General features: G+C 37.3%; 1 protein-coding gene across 2 annotated transcripts in view; it reads left to right on the plus strand.

Moving 5' to 3' along the window:
- The window catches only part of LOC140146287 (SANT and BTB domain regulator of class switch recombination-like), a 60241-nt gene that overhangs the window by 21807 nt on the left and 20469 nt on the right, over positions 1-17965 (plus strand). For both annotated transcript variants that reach the window (XM_072168078.1, XM_072168079.1), the window contains exons 6-13: positions 6266-6306; positions 9426-9623; positions 12144-12202; positions 14935-15029; positions 15533-15598; positions 15995-16060; positions 16545-16610; positions 17520-17564. In XM_072168078.1, coding sequence (XP_072024179.1) covers positions 6266-6306; positions 9426-9623; positions 12144-12202; positions 14935-15029; positions 15533-15598; positions 15995-16060; positions 16545-16610; positions 17520-17564 — 636 coding nt within the window. The remainder of the gene's footprint in view (positions 1-6265; positions 6307-9425; positions 9624-12143; positions 12203-14934; positions 15030-15532; positions 15599-15994; positions 16061-16544; positions 16611-17519; positions 17565-17965) is intronic.

The raw sequence follows: 17965 nt of genomic DNA on the forward strand, positions 1-17965 counted from the left end.
ACCCTACGTCTCTTACTCCAGTACCCTTGCACAGTCGTCATTACTCCTAATGTCATCCCTGGGACTCCTAACGCCAAACCTGGAACCTCCAAACTCCATCCTCAGTACCCCTAACCCTATCCTAACCTTAAACCTACTACGGGACCTTTAACTCCATTCCTAAAACCTAAAAAGTCTGTCCCCGAGACTAGACAGACCCCTAATCCCATCTTCGGCACCTGTAACCCCACATTATACGGTTCCCCTTACCCAGTGCCCGGTACCCCTTACCCCGTTCCTGCATGGTACCCAGTACCCCAACCCTGGGAACCCTAACTCAATCCCCAGTACCTCATCCTATCCCTGGGACCTCAAACATGACCATGTGACCTCTAACCCCATTCCTGGAACCCATGACTGGTCATCCCTGAAACCCTAACCCCTTCACCGGGACCCATAACCAGTTGTACCCTTTACCCTGCACAGTCCTTAGTACCACTAGTCAAATCCTCTGTCCCTGGTACCCATTATCCAAACCCTGAGGCACTTAACTCTATCCCCAATCCCCTTACCATATCCCTAGATCGCCTAACACTGACCATGGGGCTCTCCCCATTCCTGGAACCCCTAACCCTCGTCTACGGAATCCCTAACCCTGTTCCTTGATACCCCAAGCCCCATTGTTGATACCCCTAATCACATCGATCCATGGAACCCCTAATCCCTTCACCTGGACCCATAAACTGTTGTCCCTGGGACCTTCGGGGAACCCTGTCATTGGTACACCTAACCTTCTTTCATGGTCACCCCTAAACATGTCCTTGGTATTTCTAACCCCATCCTTGATATACCTAATGTTGTCTCCGGTACTCTTTATCCCATCCCTGGTATCCCGAACTCCATCCCTAGAAACCCTATATAAGTCCATCCCCCAGGACCCATAACCCATTTGTGGGATCACTCGGTACCCTTTACCCTGCAGTTCTCAATACCCCTATTTTATTTCCTGTTTGAAGGTGTACAGGAAGTTGCCATGGTTTGGCAATGATTTTTGCCATGATTTTTTAGCAATATTGATATCGATGGGTGGGTTTTCAGTGGAGACCAATGCAACCAAATGGGCACATCAGGACAAAAAGTGCCCTTAAATGCACCCAATTAGGGCAAATTTGGGTGCATTTTGTGAAAAATTGGTATACTGATGGGTTGCAGAAACAGCAAAAAGAAGGTATAGAAAAGTCAGCATCCGAAAATCTGTGTGGCACATCTCCGTTCAAAATATTTGGGCTTATGGATGTATTGATACAGCCTGCAGCCCAAACTAGCACCACCAACTGCTCTTGTTCTTGTTTAAAGGATACACGTATGGGCCAAGAAACATTTTCTATGGCATTTTAAAATGTTATAATATGCAAAATGAAGTCATCATTTAAATGTGATAGACAGATAGGTCAACTTGCACAAGGGGGGGGGGGTGCATTTAGTATCGGATTTGTGTGTGTTATTATTTTAATATTCATGGCACATGTCCAATCTCCTATTTTACCAGCTTGATATAGGCTCATTGTATGATTGAAGGAAATAAATTGATTTCGGTGGCCATTTTGAATTCTTGGCGGCCTTTTTGAATTTGAAAATCATCAATATTGGTGCTACTGCATGCCAACATGATAAAACGAATACAACAAGCCTAAAACAACACTACTGTGCCAATAAAACCATTGCTACTGTGCCAATAAACCACATCAGTTTGAAAAATATTGGAAATATTTTGCAAAATGGGCGCCAGTTTGAAAAACAAGATGGCCGCCTTCTGCTGCATCTGGATTTTTGTAAACATGTATAAATATGTTACTTGTGACCCAAACAACATGCTAGGATAGGTGGCACATTGTCATTATTAAAAGGCCACAGGACTTATAAACTGGGTAGTAGGGCCTACGGTCGAGTTTTTGTATCAAAAAGTACATGCATTCGCTATAAGTGACGTAAGGCTACCATAGCAACAGATGAATACAATTGTTGACTATATCGCTCTGCACTGTACAAAGTTTATGTGGTACCTATGCACTGAACCATAGATGTCAAAGAACAGGGAAAGACATGGACCGTAACTCTATAGAATATTCATATCATGCTGATCACTCGCACCTGTAAGATTAGTATTTTTGGAAAAGAGCGGTATTATATTCAAAGAGCGGTATTATATTCAATCTATGAATGCAGATACACAGGTGATGAGTGCAACCTGCTTGTAGTGCAGGGCGATAGAGTCAAAAATTGTATATATCTATTGCTATGGTAGTTAATCCAATTATGACGTCACTTCTACGGCGAATAGTGACAAACTTGTTATCTTTTCACATTTGAAAACACTAGTGATGTGGTCGGCACCGTTTTTTATTGTCGACATGTCGATATAATTCGTATACCGACGTCGACAGTGTGTCGACATAAAAATAAATTCTAAAAAAAAAATATAAAAAATTTTTTTTTTTTTTATTTCAAAAAATATTTTTGGCCAGAAAATCAAGTTATAGGCCCAAACTGACTTGTTATTCAAGGTTGGAAACCAGAGAAATACTGCTACTCAAAAAAATTAAAAAAATGCCAATTTTTTTTTACAAAGTTGGAAAAAGTTGTACATTTTAATTACTTTTGTTTCTATTGAACAGCTAGCAATGCATACTAATTCAATGTGTCCCTGACTGTTCAATAGAAGCAAAGGTAATCAAAATGTACAAGTTCATACAACAAAAAAAAAAAAAATTGGCATTTTTTTTTTTTTTTAGTAGCAGTATTTCTCTGGTTTCAACCTTGAATAACAAGTCAGTTTGGGCCTATAACTTGCTTTTCTGGCCAAAAATATTACAAAAAACTAAAAAAAAAAAAAACAAAGGCATGTCGACCACATCACTAGAAAACACTCTATATATACATTATAAATTGCACCCAAAAGTACCCAAAAACACCTACAATCACCCAATTTGATAAAAGTGTCTGTCCAAATTTCTTCTGGGATAACATTTGACCATTAATTTTTATTAAAAAAATATTCAGCACACATTAGTTCATATTATACAGCAAATAAAATGGAAATTGGGCTGAAAACATATGAATTATTGAAAAATATGATAGTTGCCAAAAACCGCCAAAAAAACACCCAAGAACAGTTTAAAAAAAAATGACACCCATGATATTTTGATTCTACATAAATTTCTGCTTAAGAAAAACCTTGGTGGCAAGATTGTGTATGAAAAAAATGAAAGCAAAAAATAAATAACATTTCCCCATATACTATATTTTCTGTGTGACCTGAGAGCACATCAGACATATCGAATTGCATTTTAAAAACGAGGAATGTCCTTCTGATATCAAATAATTTTATGGCAAATGATTAAAAAATGATATAGATTTTTCCCCCAAAACACCAACAAAAATATTAGAGTTTTTTTTTTTTTTTTTTTTCTTTCTTTTTGGCAGTAGAATATATTGAAAAAGCTGGGCCAGTAAATTTATTGCAGGGCCACTAGATCTGCCATTTCACTGGCCCGGAGGGCCAGTAGAAAACTGAAACCTAAGTCTGTCCCTGGATATAACAATTATTACATCCATATCAAAAGGATGTACTTGTTGGCTGCTACATGTGTCTCTTTTTACATAATAGCTAGGAATAAAAACCCAACACATCTCAAGTGGAGGTCACTTCAAATCATCCCCAAGTCACATCATTTAGGAATGTTCTCTGTATTCTTAAACTTTAATTCCTAGCTATGTAAAAAGAGACACATGTAGCATCCGACAAGTGCATCCTTTTGATATGGATGTACACATTGTTGTTATAACTGTCAAAATAATGAGGAAAAGTGAAAGAGACCCCTACTCGCTTTTTGGCTGTTTATTGTGGAGTTCTATGGGGCTTAATGTCGAAATGTGCACATTTTTTCATATATGGTATAATCTTCTTCCACGGTAAACCAAACAGCTTCCGTGGTAAACCTTATAGCACCATCACTTGATGAAAGTACGTTATTAGTAGGCGTGAGTTAAAAGCTATCTGGGCTAGAACTATTGCGACTGTAGGGGTGAGCTTGCCTACAGGTAAAAAAAAAATACTCGTGGCGGTTATATTACACGTCTAACGGGGTGGAAAGGAGGGTAGGCCTACTATGGGGATGTGCGACAGATTCGGGGTGCATTTTGGTTTATTGATGGCCCTCAATTTCATGAAAATTTGGTTTAAGAAAGATTGTTTTTATTTTATTTTTTTTTAAATTAATTTGTTTCCCAAATTTTTATCGGAAAGTGTGCCATTTTTTAATTGTTACCATGGCGTGCGATAATAAATAGGCCTATTAATATGATTTTTAAATGCTATTTTATTATTTTGTCTAAATCTAAAATAGTATAAAATCGTAGGCCTATATGATGCCTTAAATTAAAAGTTTAAAACGTTCTTCCAATATTAATAACTATTATTAAATCATTCCTAACATCTCGGACAACACGCCCCCTCCCCCAACACACACACCCCCACACCCCTACACCAACAACCACATGCCAAGTGGCGAAAGTCTACCTTGCACATCGTGAACGCGCGTGTGCACCACTATGATCCAGCATTGTCCCGCTAAAATACACTACCCTATTACGAGCAATGGAATAGCCCGTCAATCATGCACAGTGGTTGCTCCTGGAAGGAAGATTATACCCGATGTGACGCGGTTGCTCATGGAAGACAAGAAGGATTATACCCCTTTTCCATTTTTTTGTCCCTGTCAATTAAACTTCACATGGCCTGTGATTGGTTAGAATCAGTTCAGTTCAGTTCAGCCTCTTAAGGGATCCAAAATGGCGTTTATTGCGTTTCGACAGTATTTTTGTGGGACATGAGAGCACCTCAGACCTATCGAATTGCATTCTGAATCTGAAGCATGTCTTTCTGATATCAAATAATTTTCATTTTTTTAAATCACAATATAATACAAATTTTATGACAAATTATAAATATTTGATATTTTTCAAATTTTTGATATATAACAGTCCTCAAAGTAAATTATATAAATCTAATGATATATTCTTAAAGTGTATGTAGCAGGGAGGAAAAGCCGACGGTCAATTGAAAATTTTGACCTTTCATATTGAAGATATGGATTTTTCCCAAAAGACCTAATTTTTTTGGTGTTTTGGGAAAAAAATCCATATCTTCATTACTAAAGGTCAAAATTTTCAATTGATCGTCGGGCTTTTCATCCCACCTACATACACTTTAAGTATAAATCATCAGATTTATAAAGTTTACTTCAAGTACTGTTAAATATCAAAAATATCAATTTTAATGATTTGCCATAAAATGTGTATTAAATTGCGAATTTCAAAAATAAAAAATTATTTGATATCAGAATGACATTCTTCATTATTCAGAATGCAATTCGATATGTCTGATGTGCTCTAATGTCCCAAAATAAATACTGTCCAAGCGTTCATACCCCAGCCCTTAAATGGAGAGTTTTATTAAATTGTAAATATAGGCCACTTTTCACATCTATAAAATCAATGATTACAATATTAACCAATTTTAGAAACACATACAAATGAAGTCAGTAATTGTTTTCAATACTGTATCTGGTAAGCAGTGCATAATGGCAGTATGAAGCAAGTTCTTTTAAAGTGTGCTCATTTGATGAAGTCATAAAAGCGAATGAAATTTGCCATTGTTGGCCTCGAGTCCAAACAGGAGGGGAAATATTTTGCTCTAAGATCATCGAAGAAGCTGCATTTTAGGAGAAAGTGCAATTCATCTTCAACTTCTTCTTTAATTGTCGCATAAAAAACAAACGCGTTCATCATAAGGCAAACTTTCTCTCCGCGTCCTATCTCGACTCGAAGGCAATGACTAGAACATCGTAATCTTGTCACGGCAGTTATAAAATGATTATCATTAAATACATCAAGATAGTGTTCAGAAATCATGTTCCTAGGGAAGGCACCACAATAGTTACGTGATGCTAACCAATCATGGGCCATGTGGAATGTGATTGACTGGCATGTCAGATGCAAACTAGTTGTTTTTGCTCACTGCCATTTTGTGTTTACTAAATTTATAATGCAAGATTGCAAGAAGTGATTTACACGGACAAAGCAATTCTTATAGATTTAATTTTAAAGTGTGTTGAGCGTATCATTTTATGCATGTGTTTATTTGCATGCGTAGCGTAGTATTCATTTTAATTTGTTTCTATTAAGTATTAAATAAATCTTTTGTGTTTGCTTCACATTCTTGCAGGCCAAATATGGTTATTCATGTCTGTGATGAAGCCAAGAATGGTAAGAGAACATAACAGCTTCTGTATTTTATGTCACCAAGCTCTTACTGTTGCCTCCTCGAAATTGACATTATTTGCAATGTTTGTATGTTACTTGAGATTTTGAGATTAACTTGCCCCCTGGACACTACTGGTCATCTAACAACATTTCTGATTGGTTGATAACTTGAAATGCTCATTTCAATTGCCAATTATGACATGACCAGGCATTAAACTATGTATGGTTAAACTTGCATTTGCAGATGATCTTTAATACCCTCCTTGATTGGTTCAAAATTGGACACAATATTAATTTTGGCCTATCGGCAAGTAGTTCTCATGGGGTTCAAATGTGTTCTTGTTAATTAAGAGACTAGTTTCATAATATTCTAACAGGATCTGGTAATGTGCAGTCTAACATAACATAAAAAGGCAACAAATTTGGTTATTGTCCAATTTGTTCTTCGAACCACGGATGTAGCCCAGCATCAGCTATGTTGACAACAGTTGTCATCAGTGTTGGAGGACTCGGACTCGGACTCGAGTCCTTTTTTCAAGGACTTGGACTCGGACTTGGACTCGGAAGCTAAGGACTTGGACTCGGACTCGGACTCGGACCCCAAGGACTCAGGGACTCGGCTTCGAGTCCGGCAAAATAGGGTCTTTTTAGGTCTTTTATTTTCATTCATTGTAAACTTCTTCTTATGCTTGATCAATGATCACATAATGTTACATGCAAATAAATTCAGTTTATAAATAAAAGTACAACCAAAAAGCAAGATTGCTTTCAGTTATATCTTTAATTGGTTAAATGGATTTTAATCATAATCGTTTGTTTTGTACGGAAAGCTCAATCTACGGAAAGCCCAATCGCACATTGTAACAGCAATACAGCATGACTGCTTGGTTAGGTGCAAGTCTAGAATATAGGCCTACATGAATAATAATTTGTGGGCAAAATAGGGGCTTGATGAACTGAAATTTCAACATTTTTGTGGAGGCCTGTGAACTAAAAATTTGAGCTAAAGAGCTACAATTTTCAGAGTGTTGGGCTCAATGAACTGGAGCATGATGCAAACTGTGGGTCTTAAGGAACTGCCAGAGAGCATGAAAAAGGGACCCTTGACCGCCGCACATACCCGTACCACCTTTACACGTGCGTGATCCCCCCACTCCCGGAATAATAATGCATAGGCCTACAACCAGATCCAACACCCTTTTGTTTGGCACCTGAAGTTTGGTAGTGACGTCATATTTTGATTGTCATATTGCATCTTTTGCCTCTTTAAAACACAAGCCTAATAAGTTGGGGTGGGGGAGTCTGTGATTATACTCTGTTATGAGCATTTGGGGAAGGTAAAATTAGGGGCAAGATTTTTTGGCCGATCGAAAGGGAGGGTGGAAGCAATTTTTGGCAAGCAGATTTAGCTGAGAGGGGGGAGGGAACAAGCAACTTTGACACATGGGGCACCTTTCAAATAAAACGCTCTAAAATTGCTTAGAAAACAGCTACGGAAACGCTTACATATTATGCAAATTTGCCTGCTCGCTGCACTAGCAACATATATCCAAGGTTTATAAATTGGGATCCTCAAAAATAGCATGTGCAAAGGGGTGCAAATTTTTTTTGGCAGGCCGGGAGTGGGGGACAAGCGATTTTTGGCAGGCCGAGAGGGGATATAGTAGGGTCCAGAATGGAAGTCACGTTCTCGGTTTGAGTACAAGAAGTTTTGAAGGTGTTTTTTATAGATTTGAGGACGCTGAATAAAATGAGAGGGGTCTGACCCATCGAAAAATGTGGGGAACTCTCGCTAGAGGGCGTTTTTCAAAATGGCCGCCAAAATCCCTTAAAAAGCATCTCTTGCAATTTCACACCTCCCCGGGTTCCGCATAAATATTGCACAGCCCCAAAACTATACTAGGCATGCAAGACGGGACTAACAAATTATGTATTTACAAGAAAATAATATAGAACTAATAGGACTCGGACTCGGACTCGGATGACGAGGACTCGACTACAACACTGGTTGTCATTCAGGGCCTAGATTTCGTCTTGGTTTGCGAGAATCAAAATCCATCATAGTCACTGCACTTACTGTATGATACAATGAGAGAAGTTGATTCTTGCAACCGAATCTTATGAGAATCATTACGATAATCAATCCTGTGATTCTCGTCAAAATCTAGGCCTTGTCATTGCACTTCCACATGCATGTTCTGTGACAACGTGATGCACTTGTAATAGTATCTTCTATTTATAGGTTAATAAATTCGTATCACTTGTTGGGAGTGAAATTGTACAAAATAATGCATACTTACTGAGATGTTGATGCGTCTAAATGCACAAGTCCCGCAGGGGGAGTGCATTAGACGTATCAACATCTCGGTACAATTTTCATAAACAAGAAAAAAATCCAATGATTTTTGCAAGTTTTATAACAAAATTGAAATACAAGCAAATAGTGCGTATAAATGCATCAGCCAACAATAAAATTAACATGTTAGTAAGTACTACATGTTGTATGTGGAGTACGCGCCATGTGTTATACACAATTATACACAATATTTTTCTAAAGTTTGCTCTGATTAGTTCTCGCTATCTATGAATGTGTAATAAAGATACCCAGGAGCTCCCAGGAACCAAACAAATTTATCGCTTACATGCTTAACCACGCACACCGAGCAAGAATATCCTGTAAGACACAAAAAGTACACTCAACCGGGATGCTGGTTCAATGAACTGCCCGCAGGGTTATAGCTAGCATACTTTTAGTGCTGGGTGGCATTTGAAGAAAATCTTGCATATTTGACAATTTGTTGTCAAACTTGACTAATTCAATAAATTTGTACAATTTTGGACTCGCCACTGTGTGGTGGGCTCCAAAACTGAGTAGCTCACCACCGCGACCGCCTATAGCTACTACCCTGCCTGCCCGCCATCTACGAGGATCTCCTGATCCCCATCGAGTGGTCAAGTGATGTGTGGCAAGTTACTGTAGCTACATCACTGCTAAAACAAGACTCTGAAAAAAGTTACTTTGTAAGCAAATGTCAAAAATGACAAGAGTCCAATATCATGCAGTTTACATGCTAATAATCCTGTAATTAATGTCATTAATTCATTTTCTTTCACTGTTGCAGTCAAGCGTGACTTCCAATGCCCTCGTGACTTGTTAATCGTAGAGATGCGTTACTTTGCTGAGTACCTATCGACCGAAGCACAGCGATGGGAAGAAGTTGACATATCTGTCCATTGTGATGTGCAGATATTCCAGTGGCTAATGAGATATGTTAAGAGAAACTCCATAGAAACCATGGGCATGGAAATGCCTAAATTAGGTAAGGGGAGGGGTCTAGATTTCAAATGGAGTCATCCAGGTAACCCCATCTGAAATCTACATTCCCTGTGTGGAAGATCAAGGTCATATATGTGACCATCCACCACAACTGAGCCCGGATGTCGCCAGTGCCACTATTGAGATATGCTCCATTGAACTTAACAATAAACAATAGGAAACAAAGGATTTATTGACTGTTTTATTGATTTTTCACTACTTAAATGTCAAGTACTATAGACATGATATACATCATTTTAAAGCTAATTTCAAGCAGAATATTTTGGTTGAATATCTCAAAAATGATGATTGGCGACTTCAGGGCTCAGTTGTGCTGGATGGTCACATATTCCATAGCGGGTGCTTGCTGCTTGAGTTTCAACTGGAATAGCCCAATGGACCCAGGTGGCCTAGGGAATGTGTAACATCAGATCACAGGTTCAGTCCAGCTATCCAGAAAGTGACTTTTGGCCTGAACCAAAAGTGATGTGCAGATTTTTCAATGGTTAATGAGATAGGTGAAGAAAAACTCCATAGAAACTATGGGCACGGATATGCCTAAATTATGTAAGGGTAATTCATACTTTCAAATTTTATTGCACATCTGTCATTCATTGTGTGCATTATATGCATTATAATATGCTACAGGTCTTTCTTAAAGGTGAACCTCATTGAAAATAAAGTTATACATCAATGGAAAGCTTATGATGCCAGGAAGCAGAAAAGAATATATTTTATTTGCCTAACGCACCAGGATAGACATAATCTCCATGCAAAGATTGGATATTGGCACCCCCTAAATTACAAAACGAAATTGTTCAAATTGGGCGCTTTTCGATGATGGCGTCAACACGGGACACACAGTTACTTCCGGGTTTGATTGTAAACACAATGTCCATGCATTACTGTGGCATGCATCGGGCCAATGCACGAACTCAGTCATTGCCAACTTACTTTACGATATTTTTAAAAATCAGATATTTTAAATGAATCAAGAATAGGGAATGTCACAAACAAGTTATTTAATTTGTTATTCGATCATGTTTATTCAGTCCATGACATGAGCGGTATACGGTAGCAGCAATCATTTGCGCATGGAATTGATCCCAGCGAAATTCAAACTCAATTACCCAGTTATACCCAGCCAGTTATATACTGATTTTGTCAAAATTTACGGAACATTTTCGTGTTGACAATAATTCTATTATTTCTAATATATATAGAAGGAATCAGCAACTTGAAGATTCTTCTCATTTCAAGCTTTATTGTGAAAATCAGACTTGCCGGGCAGCTTGCAAAGTACAGGAAGCAAGTCTTGTTTACATGTTTCGGAGAAGGATCACGTGACTGCGAACCCTGAGCTTACGTCACGAGCATTCTCAAGGTCAAAGACGATTGATTTGGGTGCTTTTTGGGGCCTTAAAAAGACCAAAAATTCATTCATTTTTTAATTTTTCAGCTTTATTGGCCATCAAAAAAATCGGAAAAAATTATTTTTAATATCCTGATATCATAAGCTTTCCATTGATATATAACTTTATTTTCAATGAGGTTCACCTTTAAGTTTTAAGCAATGGCCTATTCCATTTGAAATCCATACATCCCTATGGAAGAAATTACCTTATAATCTTCCACACAAGGAATATGAATTTGTGCACAACTGTCAAAAGGGTAAAGATAAACTGTAATACACATTACTTTGTACATAGGTGTTTTTTTTCTTTGTGTTTGTGTTAAAGCCACTACTTGATCCAGGCCAGTAGAGTAGCCAGGATTTATTTTTGGGGGTGTGGGGAGCTGAAGTGGACCTTATTGTGAATTTTCCTTCAAAAAAGGGCTGATTTTCAATGTTTTTTTGTGCAAATTTTTCGGATTTATATTTGGAGGGGGTACATTGCACCCCCACACCACCTGGCTATGGCTTTGACTTGATGTACTTGATTGAGAGCAATATGTATTAGCATGGAGCTTTACACCCAAAAAAAAAATGGTTTGTCACCCCGGTGGGTTCAGTCTTCACTGACAATGTGTACGCATGATGGTTCCAATTAGGGTACTTTTCAAGAAATGTCCATGGAATTTTCGAGGACAAAATTGTTGTGATTGTCCAAATTAGGGGTGTTTTGGAGCAAAATTGTCCTTGAAATGAAAAATAGGGTGTATTTCTAGGACTTTCGCTCTGCGTTTACTGCTACAGTTTTCGTTATTGTCCTCATTTCCCCGTGAAATAGGGGGAAAATTCAAAAGCGTCCTTGAAATGGTAAAAATAGGGGTAAAAAAAAAAAAAAAATGTCCTTGATTCCTCGTGATAAAGGGGGTGAAATGAAAATGCGTCCTCAAAATGATAAAAATAGGGGAGGTTTTTGGGGGCAAATTTTCCTTGATTTCGCGCAAAATAGGGGTCATTTTCAAATCTTTTGGAACGGTCATACGTCCTACCTTTAAATACAAACTGAACCCACCGGGTTTGTCACTTGCCTTTTATGACTCATTCTGCATTTTTCTGTCTGCTTTTTTTTTACAGAACCTACCAATGTGATATCCATCTTGATTTCATCTGATTTCTTAAAAATGGATTCCCTGGTAAGTGGTGTATTCATGTACAGAAAGTACTAGATTTTTGTTATATTGAACTTGAAAAAATTGTTACTATTTTTGTACTAAAAGAAATGTGTTTTAGAGAGCCCATCCTCCCCCAATATCTGGACCTCTCTTACGTCTACATCCAATGCCATCAATCTTTATCTTAATCTTGAAATGAGAGACTCAAAAAAGGTGTTGAATTTCTCTCAAAGAAGCTCAAAGAGTTCAGACTGGAAGAGCTTGGACTCCCCCTGTTTGCAGTCAATTTAAAGTCAGCATTATAGGGCACGTTGTGACGTGTCAGGGATGGATTTAAGTAGGGATGACCAATGAACCATCAACTTGATTAGAACACTCCTATAGACATGCAGGGAGCTCAACTGTGCACTGCTTGCACAGACATTTCTAAATTGATCTCATTCTTTTATTTTTCAATATTTTACTGTAAAAATTGGGGAAATTAATGCCAATTATATTTTGTAACTATCTTGCAAATTACAGCAACATAACTTATTTCATTTTCCTGTAAGTGCGAGTCAAAATTGGTCCATCGCCACAGTGCGCTTTAATTGCCAGTGGCTGAGTTCAGCACTGCTCAAGAATGGCACAAAATATTCATGTCAATAATTTCAGGTGAAAAACGTAGCCTACTGAGCTGTAATTTGGCAGAGTTGCCAGTAATACCTCTATCATACCCTCTGTAAAAAGGTTAAAAAATTGAAAAAGTAGATCTCGAGTTACAAATTAAATCACCAGCTTTCCTTTGGAATTTCCATACTCCTTTCAAATCATGCTAAGAAGACACCTTTCTGAACATAAATGTGAAGTTTCGTGCTCATTCGATGTATTTTTCACCTGATTTCAACCGTAAACGTTTTCTTATATTTAGGCCTATACATCTACAACTTGCTGCTGGCTATACCTTGTTTAGAACTTTCAAAAGAAGTACCTGAATGTGCAACCATAACTGTTTCAAAATAGCCCTTGAAAGTCATGCAGGTAACTCCAAGGTCATGTAGATCAAGTAGATCTCGAGTTACAAATTAAATCACCAGCTTCCCTTTGGAATTTCCATACTCCTTTCGAATCATGCTAAGAAGACACCTTTCTGAACATAAATGTGAAGTTTCGTGCTCATTCGATGTATTTTTCACCTGATTTCAACCGTAAACGTTTTCTTATATTTAGGTCTATACATCTACAACTTGCTGCTGGCTATACCTTGTTTAGAACTTTCAAAAGAAGTACCTGAATGTGCAACCATAACTGTTTCAAAATAGCCCTTGAAAGTCATGCAGGTAACTCCAAGGTCATGTATTGAATTATTTTGAATGAGGAATACTACGGGAACCAGCACCTTTTGTTAGAAGTCACACATGAGCATGATGAGTGAAGTGGATAACCTCTATTGTTGTGAATGAGTCAATGACTTTCAATGACACTTAAGATTTAATTTGCATACACCTACTAATTGGTCATATTAAACCCCATAACATTGAAATTTTTGGTTGTGAAAAAATGTTTACCTGGACTTCTCGGCCATCTTGGATGATTTTTGGCAAAACGTTCTCTAAATGCATGATTTCAATGCCTCGGTTTGAAAAAATAATTTATGCCATTGACTAGTAAAGTGCCATTTCATAAGAAACCCCTTTGATACTTTCACAATATGCTTGTTTCATGTTTGCATATATGTTAAAATAAAGAAATATATAAAGGTAAATATATGCTTATGCCAATTTTGCTCCCAACTGATATTTTTGGACCTTGTCATTTTATTTCGTTCCAATGACCGGTCAGAATGGGAAACTTTGAAAATTCATAATTCGAAAAGTTTTTGACCGATTTTGACCATTTAACCACCAAAATACTTCTATTGATGAGTTCTATCCAGAAAACAATCTTTTGTAGCAATAGGGGCAACATGAAATTTTGATGGTTATCCCTAATTTAAGCTGTGGCCCGGTGGCCCCGCATCAGTTGATTTTTAGCCTCGGGCCAGTAAACTTCCAACAATGTTGACCCGGAGGGACCACTAGATTTTTGAGCCTGATAACTCAAGATCAGACAAGATAGGTCTATAATCAGTGATGGACATAATTGGACACAGTTTCTGCTCCACCTGTGTGTAATTTATATTTTTATTTAATGATTTTTCATCTATTTATTTTTATCCTTGAGTTGCACACAAAATTGAAATATACTGCCGCTTTTTACAGTCAATAGTAGGCCTATACGTACTACTTCCAAGCTCTTTCGTGCCCTATCTGATGATGGTAGCGATACCGCAAATACAACATACTTGAACCCCTTTGAACTTTTGGAACTAGATGAAGGAAGGACTACTCACTGAAATTGTGTTAGTGACTACACTCTCTACATTGAGTACACTCAGTACAAAACAATTAAAATGTTTAAAATGATAAGGTTTGCTCGACCAAGTGGCACAGAATACATGTTAACACACAAGTAACACATGTTAAATTTGGTAATAGTAGTCTCTAACTTCTAAGTCGCATTGCAACATGCTTCTTTATTTTGCACTTTTTGCAGTAGAACATAGAAAAAGCTGGGCCAGTAAACTTATTGCATGGCCAGTAGATTTGCCATTTCACTTAAACCAAAGTCCGTCCCTGGCATGTGTGTGGCCGTTTCTCAAAAAGTTTGAAAACTTGCCATTGGGTGAGATTGATCTTTATGTGTTTATCTTTCTGATTTATAAATTTATACAGGTTACAGAATGTATACATTATTGTCATAAAAACATGTCGGCCATTGTAGCGACTCCGTGCAATATGAACTGCATCAATGATAGGCTATGTGTAAGGTGAGTTGAACAAGGGAATAGAACTTGTGTTTGTGAGTGGGAATTGTCAGTAATCATTGGCAGGTTGGGTGTGTTTTAGATGTAATAACTGCAAACAAGGACAAACACATGAGAAATCTCTGTGTAACAGCGGATGCACACACAACCCCACACCCCAACATTTTCATTGACGAACATAGACCAGCCCCTATGTAGTTAACAGCGTAACCGTGGACCTCTACGCACTCACATTTTACTGTTAAAAGTGTGTATGTATTGCCCTATATAGTCAGGGTTGGTCAGTTGGTAATTAAAAAAAACAATTATTTTGCCACATAAAATATTAAAAAATGCAAGTTCATCATAAAATACAACGATTTTATAAGCTTTGCCAGGCCTGTTCTTTAATATATCAAAATATGAAGATTCAAATTGTGAAAAAAATATGACCCTATTTTTCTTTTCTTTTTTATTGGCCTTACATCAGCCTTACTGTTATTTCATTATGTTCTTACTCAATGCAGGATTGCAGATTTATTTACCGACATAGAAGCAGATGCAGTGAAAGACAAAAGAGACAAGTTTAAAAGGCAAGTTGTCAAATGATACAATATATTTTATTGGATTGTTTTTCTTCAAACTGTGTAGCGTTATGTTACCATCCACCACAAACCCAGTGTAAAGTCGCCAGTGCTTATTCAGAGATATTTACCAATAAAGCTAAAAAAACCAATAAAAAGAAAAGAAATCTTGAGCTCAAAATTTGGCTTTTTGAGCGATTTGTGCAATTATGACCAATTTCCTTGTTTGACTTTGAAAGAGATTTCAACTGTTTATTAAAACACAAAATTGCGACTTTACACTGGGTTAGTCGTGGATGGTCACATTTGTAGTGACAAGATTATGCAAAGATTTAATGTACAGTACATGAAATCTACTTGAACCTTTCATGATTTTAAACTAATTCATTTAATTCTCTTTAACAGCAAATTATTCTGCAAGAAGATAGAGAAATTGTTTGAATCTAACGGTGCCGCATCAACACTACACAGGTATATACACTGGCTTGGGTCAAATTATTTGTATTGCATATGACTTACTGTAGCTTCCATTGAAGATCTTAAAAGCGTTTGACAGCCCAATTGTGATCAACTGAATAAATAGAAGCGTACCTAATTTCTAACTAGGAAAGAAGAATCCTGCATTGCACACTAGCACAATTAAACGTGAAATTACAATGGGAAGATAACATGAATAGGCAGATAAACCAAAGAAAAAACTCTGGATATACCTGCCTGTGCAGAGAATAGAACTCCAGACCTCTCGCTTACGGGGCAAGTGCTCTAACTACTGAGCTACACAGACTGTCCCTGATAAACATGACTCAAATCTGGAACCAACCTAATATAACCATACAAATAAGAGAAGAGGCTTGCACATCATTCATTGGGACATTTTGTGCATTTTAAATGGAATAGCTCATTGGAACTGTGATATAAAAACTCCCGATTGACATCCTATCTTTCTATATTTTAGATGCAGTTTTTGTAAGCGCTACCTAACCAAGAATCTTCAGAGTAAACTCAGCTGTCTTCCATCAAGGTGAGTGGAACATTATGTGATGTGATCAAGGAGAATGAATCTCAATTGGCTATCACATTTCAAATCCACACTACCCCCATGGAAGTTTTTGGAAATATCATCCACAGGGGGAGTATGAATTTCAAATGGAATGAACACATAATCAGCCCCATTTGGATTTCATACACACTCTGATAAAGATTCAACCTGAATTTTCCACAGAGGGAGGGTGAGTGTCAACATAGAGTTGGTTAATGAGCTTATTCCATATGAAATTCATACTCCCTCTGTAGAAGATATTTCCAAAATGTTCCATTTTTATGCAAGTTGAAAGATAGTTTATCGATCACCTGGCTAAAATTCCAGACCAAAGGAAGGGTTATGAAAGTAAAGCATCAATACACAAATAAATACTGACAGACCTGAAACTTTTCCTCTTTTCAGCTGATTTTTTTTATTTCTAAAAAGTATGTGTTTTCTTTTATTTTCAGCCTAATTTGAGCCATTTTACCCCAATTTTACTCTGTTTTCAGCATTTTTTGAGCATTTCAGTTTTTTCCCTCTTTTTTTTATAGAGACCCTGTTTCAGGGCTGTACTGAGAAATGCCTATTATACAGAGATGCCAACCCTCCCTATTTTAGAGGGAGACTCCCTATGTTTGTAAACATTGTTGTCCATTTTGACACCCAAATTTGGCAACCTCCCTATTTCTGGCAAATTTTGTGCCATTGAAGTTGCATGTAATTATGAAAACCTCCCTATTTTTTTTTTTTTTTTAATCCTCCCTATTTTCTGGATGTTTGGCATCCCGGTCTGTAATGATTGATACCATTTTTAAATCCCCGATTTGCATTAGTAGAGAAAAATAAATTCAGGATGGCCATAAGATCATAATGTACTAATTTTGTTTCTTGTTGTCTTATGTTCAGGATGAGTATTGATGGGAGGGGAAATATATCATATCATCATCAAAGGTAGGTGTCTGTATTTAAATTTTTTTTTAAAACACTTGAGGTCATTTTGCAAATGTGTTAATTGTTTTAATTTGTTTTCTTGTTTTTTATGTACCATGAGAGCATGAGAACCGGCAGGGATAGATTTTAAGCACCACATAATTTACTAATCTACTTGTTAAAGCATGTGTCCAGGACCGCGACACTCCGGCACTTGTTGGAAGACATCTAGTACAGCAGACAGTACATGTACAATGTGATTTTCTCATTTATAATTAGGATTTCGTCATTGCCAGAGCTTGTTTATTTGTTCATTAGAATGATTGACAGCGGTGGGCGGACTTATACTCTTTGTTTTGTGAGCGGTACAAAAATGTGATTCTCTTATTAATTATAGGTCAAGGTAGGTCAATTCGGACCGT

Source organism: Amphiura filiformis, chromosome 2, assembly GCF_039555335.1.
Source record: "Amphiura filiformis chromosome 2, Afil_fr2py, whole genome shotgun sequence".
NCBI classification, from domain to species: Eukaryota; Metazoa; Echinodermata; class Ophiuroidea; order Amphilepidida; family Amphiuridae; genus Amphiura; species Amphiura filiformis.